The sequence below is a fragment of the Lissotriton vulgaris genome, chromosome 4_1 (genome assembly GCF_964263255.1).
Source record: "Lissotriton vulgaris chromosome 4_1, aLisVul1.2, whole genome shotgun sequence".
NCBI classification, from domain to species: Eukaryota; Metazoa; Chordata; class Amphibia; order Caudata; family Salamandridae; genus Lissotriton; species Lissotriton vulgaris.
The window spans coordinates 404,511,599-404,533,741 of NC_141691.1; the positions used below are offsets into that span (position 1 = coordinate 404,511,599).

At 47.2% G+C, this 22,143-nt stretch overlaps 1 protein-coding gene across 1 annotated transcript in view; it reads right to left on the reverse strand.

Moving 5' to 3' along the window:
* The window catches only part of SRPX2 (sushi repeat containing protein X-linked 2), a 204,784-nt gene that overhangs the window by 73,476 nt on the left and 109,165 nt on the right, over positions 1–22,143 (reverse strand). Inside the window, exon 5 of the mRNA XM_086918793.1 lies at positions 13,658–13,784. Coding sequence (XP_086774919.1) covers positions 13,658–13,784 — 127 coding nt within the window. The remainder of the gene's footprint in view (positions 1–13,657; positions 13,785–22,143) is intronic.

A 22,143-nucleotide genomic window follows, 5' to 3' on the forward strand; every position in this document is an offset into this window, starting at 1 on the left:
CTCCTCAAGTTGTGGACCAAACACCTGCAGACCTCCAAATGGCAATTTCAGAAGGACAGACTTCCGTGAAGGCTCCGCCTTCCATGCCTGCATATGGCAACAAGTCGAAATGGAAGCCCGTGAAGCCACAGCAGCCACTCACAAGTTATCAAAGGAGATGTTGGACAAGTAGCAGACATGGAGCTCCATCAGAGCCAACAGAGAGGAAACTATGTTTTACAAAGTTTCCTGAATTATTCTTGGCTATACTTAACCTATCTTGAGCCAGCACATCGTCCCTATTAGTTTTAAGGAAGCAGTGATTCTGCCTCTCTTGAAAAAAGTTGGAGATGACCCTTCTATTTTAAAGAATTACCACCATATTTCTCTCTTTCCCTACCTAGCCAAGATCCTGAAAGCTCATATTGCTAATCATCTCTTCTCCTTCATTGAAGGCTCATCTTTTTTAGACTTTCACCAGGCGAGCTTTTGACCCTCCCATTCCATGGAATCTGTAATTCTCTCCATAGTAGATGACATAAGAGAGGAGGCAGACAAAGGTCAGCCTCAGGCTTAGTCCTTTTGGATCTTTCTGCGGCCTTCGACACAGTGGATTATGACATTCTTTGCGACTGTGTCGAGGCCGCTGGACTGAGCGGTTGTGCCCTGGATTGGATAAAGTCTTTTCTACTGGACCACTCACAATCGGTTCGCCTCTCCCCTTCTGCTCTTCTGAGGTTAAGCTCAGTTGTGTAGTGCCTCAGGGATCATCTTTATCCTCCATCCTTTTTAATCTCTATATTTGCCCGCTGGTAAACTCCCTACAAAGGCAGAAAGTAAAAACATACAACTATGCTGATGATTTGCAGCTAGTATTCAACCTTGTGATTGTCCTGACTCAACAGCATTCTTCCAGAGCACAATGGTCTTCGTTCTGAACTGAATGGACAGTCACCAACTAAAGTTGAACTCAGATAAAAACAGAGGTGATTATGGTCAAAACAGAGGTGATTATGGTCAAAAACAAACTTCACCTCTGGAGTTCCTCTGCATACTTATCGATGAAGACCTGTTAATTAACCCCCAGATTGCAGCAGTGACCTCTTCCTGTTTTTTCCAGCTCCGTAAAATAAAAAAAATCTGAGAAAGTTGCTCTATTGAGGCCATTGTCCAGATTGTACTTGCACTGTCCCGCATCGACTATGCGAACACCCTGTACCTAGGCCTCCCTAAGGGTCTGATCCAAAGACTGCACATGGTCCAGAATCATGTAGCTAGGCTGGTCAATGAACAACCTAGAAACTGCCACACTACACCCCTACTAAATAAAGTGCACTGGCTCTCAATTGCAGAATGAACAGTGTTTAAAACAGGCAGCACGATCTTTATAATTCCGGCACAGTAAAAGCCCCATTTATCTCCTCTAGTACACGGAACAATGGGGCATATTACCAAGGGTGGCGATATTGAATTATCGCCGCTTTAGCGGCCGTTTTCGGCCGCTAAGCGACAATAATTCCATCGCCCTATTACCAAGCTGTCGCTAACACCAGTTAGCGACAGCTTGTAGGCGATAGCGAGCGGTTTGGGGCCCGCTTTGCATGTCAGCGATATTTATCGCTAATGACATGCAAAGTGGGCGTACCCAACCTATTAGCGACTGAAAGCAGTCGCTAACATCGCTATCGCCTATTACCAAGAAAGGTGAAGCGATGGAAATATTTGCGCTAAGCGCGAATATCGCCAAACGCTAATGCCTGCAAATACCAGTTCTTAGCCATGTTATCCAATGGGAGGTGGATAACATGGCTAACAGCATTTGCACGCTAATGCGTGAACACCACGGGTTTTCCAGCGATATTCACTCTAACGCGTGCAATATTATCGCTTTTGAGATAAACGTTGGTAATAGTACGTTATCTCAGCGATAATATTGGGCGAAGCGCGGCGTTAAAAAAACTAACGCTAAGCTCAGTTAGCGATAAATATCGCTAACTGTTGGTAATATGCCCCAATACTCTTAGGTGCAACCTCAGATCAGCTCATCTCAATCTCCTAGAAGTTCCCAAATTCTACAGGAAGAGTCTGAGGAAACTGGGTTCACTGTGTTGGCTCCCAGCACTTGGAACTCTTTTCCGGCCAAAATAAGAGCAGAAACCACCTATATACAAATAAGAACTCTGCAAAAAACATGGCTCTTCAGACAAGCCTATGACTAAGCCATTTCTCTGCCATGCTGCTAGTGCTCCAAGCACTAGCAGCTGGTGAATGTGTGCTTTAAAAGTTCCCTATAACATAAAATAACAAGAATCCTCACTCATCTGAAGACCAAGGGCCTGGAAATCCTTCAAATTGATCCATATAACTGGAATAGGCCTTAGCCATGACGGGAAAATTGGAGGCGGCTTAACACCTCTTCACAGCTCCTTCCACCTTCTTGTCGATTGGATCGGAAGGAAGGGCATCATCTAAAAGTACCATGCCCTGGGAAGAACAGCTAGCCATCAGGTTATATTCACTTTGACTGACTGTGGGAATTCCTCAAAAAACCGTTCCAAGGCATAACGTTTGCCAAAAAGGTAGGGAATGAAGTCCTATCATCAGCCGCGGCCCTTGCAGGTAGAGCAGTGGGTATGGGTTGGGTGGGATTCGAAAGATGACCACAAAGGCAAATTAAATAAATATTCATTTTCCCTTGTCGTTGTCTGTCGAAATACCACCTCAACCGGCCCCACCCCTCTTACCTGCATGGGGGAGCGGCTGCTTATCATTGTCCCACCATTCATAGGCAAGCACTTCACGGGCTGCACCATGCCAAGGCAAAGATTCAGGATCAGGCTGGTAGTACTGGTTAAAAAAATTATCCTCCAACTCGTGCACCACAGGAGATGGCATACCCCGGATTGCCCCTGGCATGGGTAAATAGATCAGGTAGCTGAGCCCCCTGCACAAATAGATCCCTCCGTTCTTCCTCCTCATCTCGGTTATTAACGTCTGCCAGGGGAGCAGGCCTAGGTACTTTAGCAAGATGGCCATCAGCCTCCCTGGCCCTGAATGCTGCCTCTACAGCCTTATTAATCAAGAGGAATGGCACATCCATGTCGGAATCCCCGCAGAACCACAGGAGGCAGCCGGTTCCATGCTCGCTACAAACATGAACACGGGTGTTTTCTGCAGCGGACACATTTCTAAGGAAACAAAGTCTTGCAGCCCCTGACCTCTTGCGGGAGCCAACAGCATGCAGGAAGCACCTGTGAGTCAAAGAACGTGGGCGCTCCACTAAAACAAGAATCATGGCGGAAATGGAGTGCACAGCTCTCCAGCGGCTGCATTAACATTGACTGATAACAGGTATAAGGCAACTCAGCAACGCCACCCACATCATGGATCAAAGCCCACTGAGAAGGGCGGCCAAGTCCCCTGAAAACAGTGGCTACTAGAGAAAGTCACACAGTTCGCAAAAAAAAGAAATTGGAAAAATAAAAGTACAATAAACTTACCCGACCTTGCTAGGCAACAGAGCTGCAGCCGCAGAAAGAAAAGAACAAGCTGTGCTGGTGATGTTCTTCCCCCTTTATGCATGCTTGGTAGGCAGCGCCATATTAAAAGTATTGACCTCAGCTAAATGATAGGTTTCTGTGGAGCAGACAAGTTGCTCATGTGTGAAGAATGGGACGGGAAGACCGACCAGTAGGTAATATCAGTTTGTGAAACACACGCTGATGTGGGGTGTAGCACTCCTGGCTTTACGCAGGGGCTGAGAAACAAGTATATAATAAAGTTGGTTCTCCTTTCATTTTCACCCTTGTCATGTTCCATTCTTTCTACATTTCATTTTTAGGTCTCGCCTGGCAATGCGCATGCGCTGCTCGCTCTGCAAGGGCTTTTTGGAATCAATATACTTTAAGAAATTGAGTTTCGGCTCCTCCCCCATTGGTGTGCGGAATTTTACGTCATTGTTTAGGCTAAATTGTGTCTTATGATTGTAACTGAGGCTTTTTAGTCCCTCCTGGTTACCACCCTGTCCTCTTTTGGCCCTGCCCACCTGGACTGGATATTTTACTGGCGGAGTAACACGTTCGGCGTTGTATACTCAGTGAGCACTATTTTCTTTCAGCTGCTCAGCAGCCCCATCGGTGGCCAGCTGCGGTACGTGTGACTCGCTGGCCGGAGGTGTGCTGTGAGTGTCTGTTCTTGTTTGTTATGTCCTTGATTTTCTGACTTTTTCCTTTCACGCCCTCCCCGTCGAATAGACATTCCCTGATACTGGCAAAAACGTCTTTGCGGTGGCGTGCGGCCAGTGCAGGCAACTGGCTGTGCAACGTGCATGAGCTCACTTTTTCCTACTTTTTCCTTTCACGCCCTCCCCTTGCAGCTTGGTGGTCGAATAGACATTCCCTCATACTGGTAAAAAATGTCTTTGTGGGGGCGCGCGGCCAGCTCTGGCAACCCGCTGCGCACCGTACATGAGCTCAGCCGCTCAGGTCATCCTGGCTGTTTTCTGAGGCCTCGCGGACTCTTGCCGCATTTGGCGGCAATTTCTCCTCAGCCACTTGCGATTTTCAGCCAGCTGTTTTTGTGGTAACTGAGTTCCCCGATTTGCTCCCTGGTCACCTGCTGCAGTGGAAGCCTGATTGAGTCTTCGGATTTTTTTCGAACTGAGAATTCCTCGGGGCACACTTTAAAACATTCCCAAGTAAACATCTACCTCTTTTCAGAATTCTGTCGGCATTCCTGAGAGGCTCGCATTCATGGCAAGCGTTCACAGTTCCTCCCTCTCTTTCCTGTCTGGGGCTTCCGCTTTTCTGACAAGCTCTTGAGCTGTGCTCTTTTGTGATAAAGGTTGTGTTTGTCACGTCTCTGTTACCGTAGTCTTTGTCTGCGTAATTGTATTAGTCACTGCTATCCTATGAATGACAATTTTGTTAACGTGTCCTTTGTAGAAAGGCACTTGTAATTTACAGTTTGTGTGAGGGCTTGTGGGACTGTTTTGCTACTGTCCTCTGCTGTGTGGTCATGTTGTGTTACTATGTCCTTTGAGAGATGGTTGGAGTGTGGTATTGTATTCTTTTAGGTGTTGTATTATCGTGTCACTTCTAAGATGGGGTCGCTTCAGTGTACAGCAGTACTGTTTTACTGTGTACTTTATGTGCGTTGCTGTATTTTGGTAAAGGCTGTCCTGTGTTACAATGCCATTCGTAAAATTCTGGTTGTGTTTTGCTGCCTTGCTTGCTTTTGTGGGCCCGTGGAGACTTTGCCATTTGAGAAAGGGTTGTTTATCTTCCTTTTTGGGCAGTGTTCTTTCTAGCGCAGGTTGGGTGGGTGTTTTCTTTGGTACACTAAAACAGTATTCCTGTCGGCTTTGCTAATTTTTAACCTTACATCATTGTACACATCGAAGATTTATATTTCTTTGCCTACATTTTTTTTAATCCACGGGTGCACCATTGCAACATTTCCTAACCGTAACTAAGGAACGAAGGTAACCACACTGCCCCAACACTGGCATCGCCACCAAAAGAAAGTGGGAGCTAGGGGATGGCCAGAAATACTTCTGTGTTTATTTATATAATATAGATCTATAATTAACGATTTATTAAGGACAGTTCTCATAAGGTACCAAAGGCAAGACCTATTAGCAATGCAAATGCATTTTCTCAAAATCGGATCAAACCAGGAATTCTGTGAGTAACATCTGAGGACAAGTTATCGGCTCTTGAGTGGCAATACAGATCACAATGACTAGTTCTCAAAGTTTAAAGGTTGGATCCCCAGCACCGGGTTAGGCCTGAGTCACAAAGATTACTGTGCCCCTGCATTCTACTCAGAAGCATTACATAGCGCTTTATGAAAGTAAATTCCACATCATGAGTTACAGAGTCTGAAACGGTCGTATTGTGCATCCTGGAGGACTCTTAAATAGGGATATTCCACCAGAATGGCTGAATGTATGCGTTTGCATGTTTAGTTTCTGAGATCACATTGTTGAAAGTTCTAGCCACGCACACTGCAAAAGTGGATAAACACGCACAAACTCGTAGGACTGTGTGCGTTCATGTGTCTCTTACATGCAGTGTCCCTCTATGGACACGCAGGTGTAACTGCTCCTGTGAAAGGTCAGACTCGGTGGGTGCGAGAGTGGCTCCGAGACGGGAGCACGACAATGGAGCTTTTTCACAGGGAAAAATGAGAAAAAAATTCCACTTTAAAGGTGATTAAAATAGCATATATGTGTCACATTTATAAAAAAGGGAATTTTCCAGCTGGTGGGAAAACCCACATGCATACATTTCATACATTGGAGTGCTTCTGGCATTCTTTTGTAAATCTCTCAAAAGTAAGGAGTAATGGGGGGCGTGTCAAGCAGCCGAGCAAGATGGCCGCAGCCTAAAGGGGCTCCGAGGGTGAGATCGTCTCCCAGCAATCCGCTAATTAATCCATCATCGAAATTATACCCAGAACCTACAATAAGGTGGCCGAGACGGAGCAGAACGTAGCGATCCGGCATCTGTGAAAATCTGATAGCGCTAGTGCGAACTACGAGGGGAGGCGGACTGCAGCCTACCCGTTGAGCAGCAGCTGGGGACTGAATTTTGGAGGCTGGCCCGCGAAATAGCCTCGCGGCCGGCTGCGAGGACCGGAGTGGTGGCGGCGAGTGCCTGCGGGCAGAATATCGGCGGGCTACTGTGCTGGAGACGTTACCTGCCGCCTCCAGGCTAGAGACGGACGGAGATTGGAGTCCCCCCCTGGATCACCGGGGACTAGGGCCCGTGTCGGGTAAGGAGGCCTGGCGGACTGCACACGAAAACAAAGCTGCCACAACACAATTGATAGCACTAGCGCGAGCTACAAGGGGAGGCGGACTGCGGCCTACCTGTTGAGCAGCAGCCGGGGACTAAATTTGGAAGGCTGGTCCGTGGAAAAGCCTTGTGACCGGCAGTAAGGACCGGAGTGGTGGCAGCAAGTGCCTTCGGGCCGAATATCGGCGGGCAACTGTGCCGGAGACGCTGCCTGCTGCCTCTGGGACTGGGACGGACGGAGATCGGAGTCCCCCCTGGATCATTGGGGACTAGGGCCCGTGTCGGGTAGGAAGACTGGGCGGACTGCAAACAAGAGCGAAGCCACCACAACACAGCCGATAGGACGCGGCGGTGGGGGCCAGAACAGTGATAGCAGTGCAGGGGCAGGTACACACGTGGAGCTGATGATTCGGAGTCGTACTGCGTCAAACTAATTGGCCTGGGCTGGGCAGATGGCCCTCTTATTGCAGAACACGGTTGGGGAGCTGGCGGGCACTATCCTGGCGCAGTAAGGGGCAAATTGCAGATCAACACTGCGATGGGCGATGTAATTAAGGATGCATCAAGCTAGACCCCAGGCTGAGTGACCAGTGTTTGAGGGCCACGAGGATACAAGGTGAGCTGCGGCCCGGCTAGGAATACCAGAGGCGTAGATCCAACTGGAAGAGGTAAATTGAGTGCCAGAATACTACTACAGATATCCTGCGATCCCCTTCCCCCCTACCCCCCCAGTGGCAGCGCTGGTGTGACGACGGACAGTGCAATATACAATAGTAAAACGCTGTGTCAGATGTGAGATCTCTTATGTACTAACGATTGAAGGCCCCCAACGCAACTGTCGCATACCCTGAGCAGAAGGACGGGCGCTATAGCGTAACAGACAATGAGTGGCAAAGGGTCTCGCACGAACCAGCAAGGTAAGCTGGATAAATTTGCCTACACTAAAGACTTCCCTCCATTACCAGAATGTAAAGGGCACGCTGATAAAGACAAAGAAGAAGAAGGCGGCCCTAAGGTGACACTAGAAGATATCATGGCGGCCCTCCACAAAGTGCAAACTACGGTGGGTTCCATATCAACAGATGTTACGCTCCTAAGAGCGGATTTTCAGAAAATGTCAGCCAGAGTTCCAGAGGTGAAGCAGGTGACGGTGGCTCTCTCCAAAGACTCCACGCTCCTGATCAAGAAAGTGACACAGTTGGAGGCGGATAACAAGCCTATAACGGCAAAGCTGGATGACCAGGAAGGGTCCCGCCGTAATAATGTTCGAATTACGGGGCTTCTGAAGTCGGAAGGGGGCACGCTATGGACCTCTACATTGAAGACCTCAAAAAATCACGTTTGCAGCCTAAAGGGCTCTCGGCCTTCTTTTCGGTGGAACGGGTACATAGGGTGCCAGGTGGCAGGCCAAATCCTGGAGCCCCCCACGTCGTGTCCTGGCCCGTATCTTCAATTTTCGTGACAGGGACGCCATTCTTCAAACACCCCGGGTGGCACTGACTATCCGAGTGCAAAACCCTGTAACCTCTTTCTTCCCGGACTATACGGCGGCAGTTTCGGCACGCCGCAGGAATTTCTTCGAGGTCAAGAAGGCACTGAGGACCAGTGAACTACCATATTCCATGCTCTTCCCGGCAAAGCTCCGAGTAGTTGCTGACGGAAAAACCTGTTTTTTTGACACGCCAGAGGAGGCTCATGAGTGGCTGGAAGGGTGGCAAATGGTAGAGAGGCCGGGGAAAACGCAGAGGAGACAACGACGTCTTGGGAGAGAAGGACATCCGGAGGACATTGAGCAAGACGGTGGAGAGGATGAACAATCACAGAAGGAGGCAGGAGAATGAGTTCTTCTGAGGCTCATGACCTCCACGTATGGAGGGTGTACACTGATGCAAGTTTTGGCACACCTCTGCACTATGACCGTGACGACTAAACTGATGGTTCGGAAGTCTGGGGCATGGGGAAGATACGGACTTCCCGCTCCCACACATGGAAGTAAAGTTACAGGGATGGGGTTCCAAGCACTCTGCTGAGTTGGGGTGTCGGGCAGTTTTGGGTCCGCATGGCAGAAAGGCAGGGAGGGAGGTGGGAGGGATGGGACTGTTTCTGGATATGTGGTATGATGTTTCTATCACAGTTATGTACATAATTAGTTCAGCAACAATGGCACGCACGATAAGGCACAAAAGTTCAACACCAGGGAAGGTCGCTAGCGTCACCGGGTCAGTTGAGTATGAAAATGGGTGACACACTACAAGCTCAGTCGACAGCAGGTCCCCCCACACGATACCAACTCTCTCCCTCCTCACGTGGAATGTGCGTGGCCTAGGCGATAAAATAAAACGTGGCATCGTGCTGCAATGTATCAAAAGGGGAGACAGTGGTATTATTACAAGAGACACATCTTACAGGTACTTCCAGTAAAGCAATGGACAGATGGGAATATAAAATGGTGGTACGTTCCGCATTCATGTCTGGATCCGGGGGGGGGGGGGGGGTGGATATATTGGTTAAGAAGCAATTCCCATTGATAATATCAGATGTCAAAACAGATGGGTCAGGGAGATTTGCCACCATTGTTACACAGTGGGAGGGACGGCCCCTAAATATAGTATCGATTTACATTCCGCCAGCGTTGCATGCAGTGACTCTCCCGGAGCTCAGTGTGTTTCTACTCGGATTGCCGGGGGGGAACTACTTATTGGCGGGGACTTTTACGCTATTATGAATGAATCCTTAAATAGATTTCCTCTGAGAGCGAGAACTACCGGAGTATCGCGCCTGGGGAGCTTCATAGATGCAATGGGTCTTACGGATATTTGGAGGAAACACCACCAAACAGAACGTTATTACACATATCACTCAAGTGGAGAAGTGTGGCTCAATGGTTAGAGCGGCAGACCCTGATGCAGAGATCTAGCCCGGGACCAGGGTTCAATTCCCTGCCTCGGCGGGTCTTGGGCTCAAAAATTCCACGGACCTGATAATTCTCGCCTCGGTGCCTATTCCAATCATGGAGTCACACTCTGCAACTCTGGGCAATAGCTTGCTTAATCTCCACAACAGCCCCCACAAGGCTAAGGATGCCTGGCCTCCACCTTGGGGGTGCCCAGGAGTGGACGCCTCACAGGGAAAGCCAGGATGGGTTCCACAGCGGTATTCGTACAAGCGCCTTGAGACCCTTGCGGGTGAGTAGTGCGCTATACAAGTATCAATTTACATTTACAAGTGTCCATAATAGTCTAACAAGAATAGATTATTTCCTGTTTTCGCTGGGTAGCCTTCAAAATATAGAGGATATAGAAATTAGGCCCCGCGGTATGATTCCCCACTGCTGCTCCGCTACACTTATTATCAACAAAAACGGCGACGTATTTATCCAATACGCCCTGGCTATCTGCAAGTTGCCAAGATCAGGAAGGCGCTCAAACAGGTAACGAGTCACTACTTTCAGGACCTGTTGCCTCCAACCACACTATGGGAGGCGTTCAAAACAGGTCTTAGGGGACAGGCCATTGCTTCCATCACAGCACATAAACGGGAAGGGCAACAGGAACAGAGGACGCTAGAGCTTGAACTACAAACAGCAGAGACCCAACACACTAGTGACCCAACTCCTATTACATCCCACAACTTGCGACTTAAACAGCAACAACATAAGGGACGCCTCACAGAATTAACACAACAGCAAATAGAGGCCACTCGCCATAAAGTGTATGACATAGGTGATAAGGCCGGGAAGTTACTGGCATGGTTGGATAGGCGGGAAAAGAATGACAGGTGGATTACGCAGATTTAGTAGCAACTGAACCACACACGATAGTGGGCGCGCTGGCGCGCCACTTTCGGGTAATCTATTCATCAGATTCCGAAATGTCCCTGGAAGAGCTATGTGCGAGACATTTCCATGCCTAAGCTGACCCCAGAGGAGGCACTGGAGCTGGAAGATGATCTTACTATAGACGAGCTGAGGGCAGCCATAGGGGCGCTACAATCAGGTAAAGCCGTAGGGCCGAATGGTATACCGGTCGAACTTTATAAGAGGACGACGGACTCCATAGTGCCCTATTTATTGAATATGTACGCTGATAGTCTGAGAGTGGGTAAACTACTGCTGGACCAACGAACGACCACCATAGTGGTGGTTCTGAAACCAGGGAAACCTGCAGGTCGATGTACCACCTATCGGCCCATCTCCCTACTAAATGCAGAGGCTAAAATCCTTGCAAAGCTGCTGGGAAATCGTCTCACGCCGCATTTATCGAAACTTATACACCCAGATCAATCAGGCTTTATGCCAGGCAGTAACACGGCTCTTAACCTGAGGAGATTACAAGGTGTTCTGGCGCGCGCAAATTACGAGCAGGAACCGGCAGTGGTGCTGTCACTAGACGCCCATATGGCGTTTGACATGGTCAAATGGCTCTTTCTCTTCGCAGTGTTGCAGCATTTGGGGTTTGGACCAAAGTTCTGTTCTCGGGTTAATCTTTTGTATACCAAGCCAATGGCCCATGTTACTGCCAATGGTCACTTTTCCTAAGACTTTCCCTTAGAGAGAGGGACGCGACAGGGCTGCCCACTGTCGCCGTTACTTTTTGCTCTGGTATTGGAGCCATAGGCGGCATGGATACGATGAGATCCAATGGTACGGGGCCTTAAATGGACAGATACTTGGGAAGATGGAGTGTCCCTATATGCCGACGATATATTGTTATATCTAGCCTCGCCGAGGCGCTCTATATTGGCACTCCTAGATATCTGTGCGGCTTATGGCAAGGCGTCCGGTTATACCATAAATTGGTTGAAAACACTACTGTATGTGTTACATGGCCCACCGCCACATCTCCCTGAAATTGCCTGCTACAGATTGTGAACAGTACACTTAAATATTTAGGTATTTATGTAACTGCTGACTCGGAGGAATTTTTTCATTCAAATTTGAAACCACCACTGGACCCTCTCAAGCGAGACGTGCGTCACTGGGGACCGTTGCCATTGACCTTGTTGGGGAAGGCAGCGCTTTTTAAAATGATGGCCGTACCCCGTTTTTTTATATGTTTTAGAGAAAACACTGTACCCGGTGCCACCGTCTTACTTCAGGGCGATTTCAACACAGGTATCTAATCTTTTATGGAGTAATAAGCCTGCGCGTATTGCACAAGCTAAGCTAGTGCGTGGTTGGTACGATGGGAGAATAGCGCTCCCCAATGTGCAACTTTATTATTGGGCGGCGCAACTGAAAGTAATTAATCAATGGGTACATGTCTCACAGGCAGATCGGGCATTTAAGGCAGACAGGGCGCAACTGGGCATGAGAGAAATGCTTTCACCCTTATACAATAAAAAAACGACCTTGGCATTGTTCGGTCCAGTGCGCCACACGGTGGGGCTATGGCATGTGGCACAGCCAAAACTGGGATGGAGAGGGGTACTGACCCAGCTCACTCCACTATGGGACACGAAACGGCTTGGAAAACGTAGGAATAATAGGGGATTCGATAGATGGGATGACATAGGGATATCCACGGTGGGGAATATATGGCAGGGAGGAGAGATAGTCCTTTGGGGGGCATGGAATAAATATAGAGGTAATATTTGCGAACCTCCTCCAGACAGAGCAGATGATGATTCAGACTCTGATGAAACTTGTTGATTTAGGCGTGGATGGATGGGGACGGGTTTCAGCAACTGAGAAAAGGTCAACAGTTGTCTTTCGATATATAATTGGTGACTATGGTGCTACTGTGATGTGCTATGCTGCTTCATTTTGTAAAAAAATGACTCTATGTTTTGTTGAAATGAAAATCACTCAAAATCTTTAAAAAAAATAAAAAAAAGTAAGGAGTAAAAATACAGGAGCAGATTTCCAACCTTCAATCCTCGTGCACTACGGATCTGGCACCTGGGTATGAACCTTGTTTTGCAAGATGGGATTTCATGAAAAGTTTGGCACAGGGCAGAGGTGGATTTCTCCTAATATAAGGCGTGAAGTAATGTTGCCTATAACCAGGGACCATGGCTGATTTTAGAGCGGGTGGCGCTCATTCCCACAGTGATTTGCCCCCCCCCCATCACCTCCTCCTCATATTCCCTCATGAACACCAGACAAAAGGGCCACTCATCTCTCCATAGACACTCCCTCACATACATTTAATGTGTTTTAAATGCACTGGTAAACGCTGACTTTAATAATAAAAGTGCATATCTACCCCCCCCCTCCCCCAAAATAATAATAATAAATTAACAAATCCTTTTCAGCAACATTAGGAATAGATAATGAAAGACTGGGGAGGGCATATTGCAGCTCTTTGACTACAGTTTGTTGCAGTCACTGTTCTATATTAAGATTGTATCTTATGAGTTGTGGCGAGAATAGGACATCTGTGACAAAAGCAGTAATCCACTCAGCTATTCATAGAAAATATAGATCTATGATCTGCAAGCAACAAGTTCTTTGCTTCAGGCATATTAACCCTCTGCGCTACTTTATGGCAAGTGAAAACTCCCACTAGACAAATCTCTGATCTCTCTCTCGCCGGCAGGAGCATTAATCCCAAGAGCTATCTTGCCATTTTTAATGCTGCCTCAAAACTGGATGCATAAGGAAATGTGCAGCAGGTGCTTTTAAATCATAAGTTATTGCTAAACACAGCTCCCCCCTGAGGTCAGCACCCCCATCCCCAGATCAGCGCCCAGTATGGCTGGAACAGCCACACTGCCCTAAAGCCAGCCCTGTCAGGGACTATACCAAGTAAAGTTGTGTCATCCTGTACCTTCTCTGTACAGTTTACAGAGATTTTTGAATGCCAGGACACTAAAGGATAGTTAGCTCTGAATCAGATATGGTAGGGTTGAACTGAAGCTTAGGTATAGATCCAAACCTTCTAATGGTGCCATCAGCAGAATCCTTCGCAACCGGTTCATCCCAGTAGACCAAGGCCGTCAGTTTATCCGGGTCAGCTACCTTTTCTCTGGAGGAAGGGCACTGTAGCTTGGGGGGCTCAATATCTAGAAAAAAATGGAAAATGATTGCAAATGCATCACAAAAGCAAAAATATATATTCCACTTATGAAAGCTCAACAGTAAGCACCAATAAAACACATCTCCACAATCTCAGCTATAAACCTAAACGGCATTCACCCCACAGCTGGTCAACTGTGCCAGATCCTTAGGATTCCACATCAACACGACCCTCAGTTTCAGAAAGAACATCTCAAATGAGACACAAATAATTGGTACCAACTCATCATGCGTCTGAAAGTGACAGTTTTTCCTCTATGAACCAGATTTCAGAATAGAAGCACAAGCCCTGAATCCGGAACAGAAGTACAAGGCCTGCATCTAGAACAGAAGTACAAGCCCTGCGTCGGAATCAGAAATACAAGCTATGCATCTAGAACAGAAGTACAAGCCTTGCATCTAGAACAGAAGTACAAGCCTTGAGTCAGGAACAGAAGTACAAGCCCTGAATCAGGAACAGAAATACAAGCCCGGAATCAGGAACAGAAATACAAGCCCAGCATCTAGAACATAACTACAAGCCATGCATCTAGAACAGAAGTACAAGTCCTGCATATAGAACAGAAGTACAAGCCTTGAATCGGGAACAGAAGTACAGACCCTGCATCTAGAACAGAAGAGCAAGCCCTGCATCTAGAACATAAGTACAAGCCCTGCATCTGGAACAGAAGTGCAAGCCCTGAATCGGGAACAGAAGTACAAGCCCTGCATCTGGAACAGACGTACAAGCCCTGCACTTAGAACAGAAGTACAACCCCTGAATCGGGAACAGAAGTACAAGTCCTGCATCTGGAACAGAAGTACAGGCCCTGAATCGGGAACAGAAGTACAAGCCCTGCATCTGGAACAGAAGTAAAAGCCCTGCATCTAGAACAGAAGTACAAGGCCTAGATCAGGAACAGAAGTACAAGTCCTGCATCTGGAACAGGATCACATGCACTGAACCTAAAACAGAAGTGCAAGCCCTGAATCGGGATAAGACGTATAAGCCCTACATCTAGAACAAAACCACAAGCCCTGCATCTAGAACAGAAGTATAAGCTCTGAATCAGGAACAGAAGTACAAGCCCTGATCCGGAAACAGGAGTACAAGCCCTGCATCTAGAAAAGAAGTACAAGCCTTGACTTGGGAACAGAAGCACAAGCCCTGCATCTAGAACAGAAGAACAAGCTCTGTATCTATAACAGAAGTTCAAGCCCTGCATCTACAACAGAAGTATGAGACCTGCATTTAGAACAGAAGTACAAGCCCTGCATCTACAACAAAAGTACTAGCCCTGAATCGGGAACAGAAGTACACGCCCAGCATCTAGAACAGAAGAAAAAGCCCTGCATCTAGACCAGAAGTAATAGCCCTAGATCGGGAACAGGAACACAAGCCCTGCATCTAGAACAGAAGTACATCCCCTGCATCTACAACAGAAGCACAAGCCATGATTCTACAGCAGATGTACAAGCCCTGCATCTGGAACAGAAGTACAAGCCCTGCATCTAGAACAGAAGTACAAGCCCTGCATCTGGAACAGAAGTACAAGCCCTGCATCTAGAACAGACGTACAAGCCATGATTCTACAACAGAAGTACAAGCCATGCATCTGGAACAGAAGTACAAGCTCTGCATCTAGAACAGAAGTTCAAGCCCTCCATCTATAACAGAAGTTCAAGCCCTGCATCTGGAACAGAAGTACATCCCCTGCATCTACAACAGACGTACAAGCCATGATTCTACAACAGAAGTACAAGCCATGCATCTGGAACAGAAGTACAAGCTCTGCATCTAGAACAGAAGTTCAAGCCCTCCATCTATAACAGAAGTTCAAGCCCTGCATCTGGAACAGAAGTACATTCCCTGCATCTACAACAGACGTACAAGCCATGATTCTACAACAGAAGTACAAGCCATGCATCTGGAACAGAAGTACAAGCTCTGCATCTTTAACAGAAGTTCAAGCCCTCCATCTATAACAGAAGTTCAAGCCCTGCATCCGGAACAGAAGTACATCCCCTGCATCTACAACAGACGTACAAGCCATGATTCTACAACAGAAGTACAAGCCATGCATCTGGAACAGAAGTACAAGCTCTGCATCTTTAACAGAAGTTCAAGCCCTCCATCTATAACAGAAGTTCAAGCCCTGCATCTGGAACAGAGGTACATGTCCTGCATCTACAACAGAGGAACAAGCCATGCACCTACAACATAAGTACCTGCCCTGCATCTGAAAAGGAAGTACAAGCCCTGCGTCTAGAACAGAAGTTCAAGCCCAGCATTTGGAACACAAGTACCAGCCCTTCACTGAGTCCCGCATCTAGAACAGAAGTACAAGTCCTGCATCTAGAACAGAGGTACATGCCCTGCATCTAGAACTAAGGTTTAAGCTTTGAATCGAGAACAGAAGTTTAAGCCTTGTATATAGAACAGATGTTCAAGCCCTGCATCTAGAACAGAAGTATAAGACCTGCATCTACAACAGATGTTCAAGCCCTGCATCTGGAACAGAAATACAAGCCCTGCCTCTAGAAAAAAAATACAAGCCCTGAATCAGGAACAGAAGTACAAGCCCTGTGTCTACAACACAAGTATAAGCCCTGCATCGGGAACAGAAGTACAAGTCCCGCATCTAGAACAGAACCACATGCCCTGCATCTAGAACTAAGGTTTAAGCTTTGAATCGAGAACAGAAGTTTAAGCCTTGTATCTAGAACAGATGTTCAAGCCCTGCATCTAGAACAGAAGTATAAGACCTGCATCTACAACAGATGTTCAAGCCCTGCATCTGGAACAGAAATACAAGCCCTGCCTCTAGAAAAAAGTACAAGCCCTGAATCAGGAACAGAAGTACAAGCCTTGTGTCTACAACACAAGTATAAGCCCTGCATCGGGAACAGAAGTACAAGCCCTGCATCTAGAAGACAAATAAGAGTCCCGCATTTAGAACAGAAGTTCATGCCCTGCATCTAGAACAGAAGTACAAGCCCTGATGATTCTACAACAGAGGTTCAAGTCCAGCATCTGGAACAGAAGTACAGGCCCTGCATCTAGAACAGATGTACAAGCCCTGCATCTACAACAGAGGTTCAAGTCCTGCATCTGGAACAGAAGTACAAGCCCTGCATCTAGAAAAGATGTACAAGCCCTGAATCGTGAAAAGAAGTACAAGCTCTGAATCGGGAGCAGAAGTACAAGCCATGCATCTATAACATAAGTACAAGGCCTGCATCGGGAACAGAAGTACAAGACCGGCATCTACAACAGAAGTACAAGCCCTGCATCTACAGCAGAAGTACAAGCCATGCATCTGGAACAGAAGTACAAGTCCTGCATCTGGAACAGACGTACAAGCCATGCATCTACAACAGACATACACGCCATGCATCTACAACTGAAGTACAAGCCATGCATCTACAACAGAAGTACAAGCCCTGCATCTTGAACAGACGTACAAGCCATGCATCTACAACAGAAGTACACGCCCTGCATCTACAACAGAAGTACAAGCCATGCATCTACAACAGAAGTACAAGCCCTGCATCTACAGCAGACGTACAAGCCATTTATTTTATTTATTTTAATTTCTTATATCGCGCAGGAATCAATCCCATAAGGGTATCTCCGCGCTTTGCCAGCCAAGACGTTGTCGTGATCTTCAGGTGCATTAATGGGACTGAAATGCTTCCTGAAAGAGGAGTGTTTTCAGGGCCTTTCTAAAGGCTAGATGATTGGTGTTCAGCCTCATTTCTGTGGGAAGTTTATTCCATAGGGCAGGCCCAACCGACGAAAATGCTCGGTCTCCCTGTCTCGCTCTTTTTGTTGCAGGGGGTTTCAGGAGTGCTTGGTTGCTTGAACGAAGTGAACGGCTAGGTTGGTACAGTTCAACAGATTGGGAGAGATATTTAGGGCCATCCCCATATAAGCATTTGTGGACCGTGCAGCATATTTTGAAACTAATACGCTGCCGTATCGGGAGCCAATGTAGCTCCATCAACAAAGGCTTAGAAGGAGTCCTAGCTGGCGCACCCATGACCAGCCTAGCCGCCGTATTCTGGACCACCTGCAAACGACCTACTGCGTCAGCGTTTGCTAGCGTCAGCAGGCCGTTGCAGTAGTCTAGGCGGCTAGTAACCAGAGCCTGCACGAGTGTCTTCCTGTAAGTATCAGGAAGATAAGGAAATACTCGTCTTAGGAGGCCAATGGTGTAAAAGCATAGTCCTGCAATATGATTGATATGCTCCTTGAGCGTCAATTTTTGGTCAATCTTAACCCCTAGATTTTTGACATGAGGCTTAGGTGTAGGGACTGGGCCCAAGTCCAGCGGCCACCATTCAGGAGACCAAAGAAGGCTCGCTCTGCCGAAGAGCATAACCTCAGTTTTTGCAACGTTACATTGGAGGCAATTTGCAGCCATCCAATGTGACACTGCCCTCATACCCTCAGCAAAATTTGCCTTGACCGTAGGATCAAGGGAGCTGAAAGGGTAGAGGAGCTGGGTGTCATCAGCGTAAGAAACTGGTGTGAACCCATACTTCCGCACAATCTCAGCAAGGGGGGCCACATATACATTAAACAATGTAGGGCTGAGACATGAGCCTTGTGGCACCCCCTTTGTGAGCGCCTTCGAGGTGGAACAATAGGGGCCCAAGCTGACAGATTGCGATCTCCCGGAAAGGAAACTCTCCAGCCAAGACAGTGCTGAGCCTCCAATTCCCACTCCCTGCAAGCGGCTGAGAAGGATGTTATGGGACACGGTATCGAAGGCCGCAGACAGGTCCAACAGCACTAATATCATAGACCCTCCTCTATCCTGTGACATTTTGATCTTATCAGTCACAGATAGGAGGGCTGATTCAGTGCTGTGGTTGGGCCTGAACCCAGATTGTGATTGGTCCAGGCCCCCTGTCGCCTCGATAAATTTGGAAAGGATGGTATTGACGTGTTTCTCAGCCAGCTTGCTAATGAAAGGGAGAAGGGAGATAGGGCGAAGGTTGGAGAGTTCTGACCAGGGAAGAGTGGTGTTTTTTCGTATAGGGTTCACTACCGCTTCTTTCCAAGGTTGTGGAAGTTGTCCCTCGGCAAAGGAGAGATTTATACGTTTCTGAATAGTGGGGCCTAGTGATTCCACCAAGGGGGAAATCATTTTTGCAGGGATCAGGTCAGTGGGGGAGCCTGTTTTCATGTTACCAATAAGGGTAGTTAGATCTTTTAAGGTAACTTCTGGAATTACATGGAACGTTTTGTCAGGGGTTGTTGGGGGGAGAATCCTAGGGGCCAAGATCTCAGAAGGACCTGTGACTTTCATAATTTTCTTATATATCCCCTCGATTTTTTCTTCAAAGAACTGGGAGATATTATTGCAGAGTTCTTGAGTAAAAGCATCCGGACTCTCACATATTGCAGGATTGGTAAAAGTCTGTATGATTTTAAATAACTCTCGAGTGGAGTTACCTGCCTCAGTTATTTGGGAGGTAAGACTGACTTTCCTTGCTCTTTTAATATTGTTATAGTAGATGTTCATAGCTGTTATATAACGATCTTTGTCTTCCTCCTTATGTGAACGTCTCCATAGTTTCTCCAGCTTCCTGCATCCCTGTTTTTCTATTTTAAGGGCCTCTGTGTACCATGCTTCCCTTTTAGCTATGGTAGGTTGTTTGACTGCTTTCTGGGGAGCCAAAACATTAATGGTTTCCATCAGTGAGGAATCCAATTTTTGAGAGCTGTCTCAATGTCATCAGAATCTGTAAAGACTGGCTGTTTCCAGACCTGAATAAACCTATCTGGAGTGACTTTGTGCCATGGCCTGCGTTTGATAGTTTGCATGATGGGGCGGTTAATGGGTTCAGGTAAATGAAGGAAAGAAAAATCTAACATTTTGTGGTCCGACCAATAGATATATTTAGGAGGGTGGCAATAGACATTAGGGAGAGTGGTAAAAATTAGGTCCAGAGTATGGCCACCTGTATGAGTGGGGCCATTATTACGAAGATGAAGGCCCAGCAAGGCAAGATCTGCCAAAAATGTGATAGTGTCAGGATGGTCTGCAACATCAGTATGAAAATTAAAGTCTCCCAGTAGGATAAAGTTTTCATTCGTTTTCATGTGTGGGGCTAAAAATTCAGTCAAAGCTAGGGAAAACCCAGCATTAGATCCGGGCGGGCGATACACTAGTGCTCCTTTCCAGCGAACCTTAGGGCTAACTTGTAAATGAAAAATAATTATTTCCATAGTGGGTAACATTGCTTGTTCTAAAACCCTAATGTTCAGACTGTCTTTATAAACAATGGCGATCCCGCCTCCTACTTTCTCCAGTCGATCTTGGCGGAGAATTTTATACCCCATAGGTATTCCCAAGGTGATAGTTGGAGTAGTGTGGGGTTTGAGCCATGTTTCAGTTATGAAACAGATCTCAGGCTTTATACTATGTATGCAGTCCCAAAGTTGCATATGATGCTTTGGGAGGGACCTCACATTAAGTAAAAAGCTTTTCCAGCCATCTGAAGTGATTTTATCATTGACAGGCTTCCCGATAATGATGTTACAGTGAGTAGCCTGAAAACCACATAGTAAACATGAAAACGGCCCTTCAGGGCAGACAGACAGTCTGTTGGTACATCTATGTATGTCCTGGGGTTGTAAGGCAAGGAGAGTATGCGCAGAATACCTTATAATGGGGGCAGCCGTGTCCATATTGTAGGGGCAATGTAGCGGGCCCCTGGCCTCGTCCTGTCGCGGACGGGCGCAGACGGGCAGCTCTTTGGCGGGTCTTCGGCGGGGCTGCGCGCGATCGCTGCGCGCTCAGGGAGGTGCGAGGGCTAAGTAGCCCTGCGTACAACCACTAGAGCGCTAACCGCTCCTAGTGGGACCGGAAGTGGTGTTAAAGCCTGCTTTCCCCTTGCCAGAACGGGAGGTGGTAGGCGGAAACTAGCGCTTGGATTGCGCTGAGGAAGGAGCCCTGACACTAGTGATTGATGCAGTGAAGGTGTAAGGCAATGCGGAATTTCTGTCGATCAATTTTAAAAACACACAATGTTATTCACAATCAATTTTAAAATCAAGTAGTAGTCTAGCTATATCTCGCTATGTCTACACACAGCAGCTTACGAGCAATTTCCAGCCAGCAAGCGGTATGGAGACTCTGCCACCGTCTCCACCCGCCATGCATCTGTAATAGAAGTACAAGCCCTGCATCTGGAACAGACGTACAAGCCATGCATCTACAACAGAAGTACACGCCATGCATCTACAACTGAAGTACACGCCATGCATCTACAACAGAAGTACAAGCCATGCATCTACAACAGAAGTACAAGCCCTGCATCTGGAACAGACGTACAAGCCATGCATTTACAACAGAAGAACAAGCCCTGTATCTACAACAGAAGTACAAGCCATGCATCTACAACAGAAGTACAAGCCCTGCATCTACAGCAGAAGTACAAGCCATGCATCTACAACTGAAGTACACGCCATGCATCTACAACAGAAGTACAAGCAATGCATCTACAGCAGAAGTACAAGCCATGCATCTGGAACAGAAGTACAAGTCCTGCATCTGGAACAGACGTACAAGCCATGCATCTACAACAGACGTACACGCCATGCATCTACAACTGAAGTACAAGCCATGCATCTGGAACAGAAGTACAAGTCCTGCATCTGGAACAGATGTACAAGCCATGCATCTACAACAGACGTACACGCCATGCATCTACAACAGAAGTACAAGCCATGCATCTGGAACAGACGTACAAGCAATGCATCTACAACAGAAGTACAAGCCCTGCATCTACAACTGAAGTACAAGCCATGCATCTGGAACAGAAGTACAAGTCCTGCATCTGGAACAGACGTACAAGCCATGCATCTACAACAGACGTACACGCCATGCATCTACAACAGAAGTACAAGCCTTCCATCTACAGCAGAAGTACAAGCCATGCATCTACAACAGAAGTACAAGCCCTGCATCTACAACTGAAGTACACGCCATGCATCTACAACAGAAGTACAAGCCCTGCATCTGGAACAGACGTACAAGCCATGCATCTACAACAGAAGTACAAGCCCTGCATCTACAGCAGAAGTACAAGCCATGCATCTGGAATAGAAGTACAAGCCATGCATTTACAACAGACGTACACGCCCTGCATCTACAACAGAAGTACAAGCCATGCATCTACAGCAGAAGTACAAGCCATGCATCTGGAATAGAAGTACAAGCCCTGCATCTGGAACAGACGTACAAGCCATGCATTTACAACAGAAGTACACGCCCTGCATCTACAACAGAAGTACAAGCCATGCATCTACAACAGAAGTACAAGCCATGCATCTGGAATAGAAGTACAAGC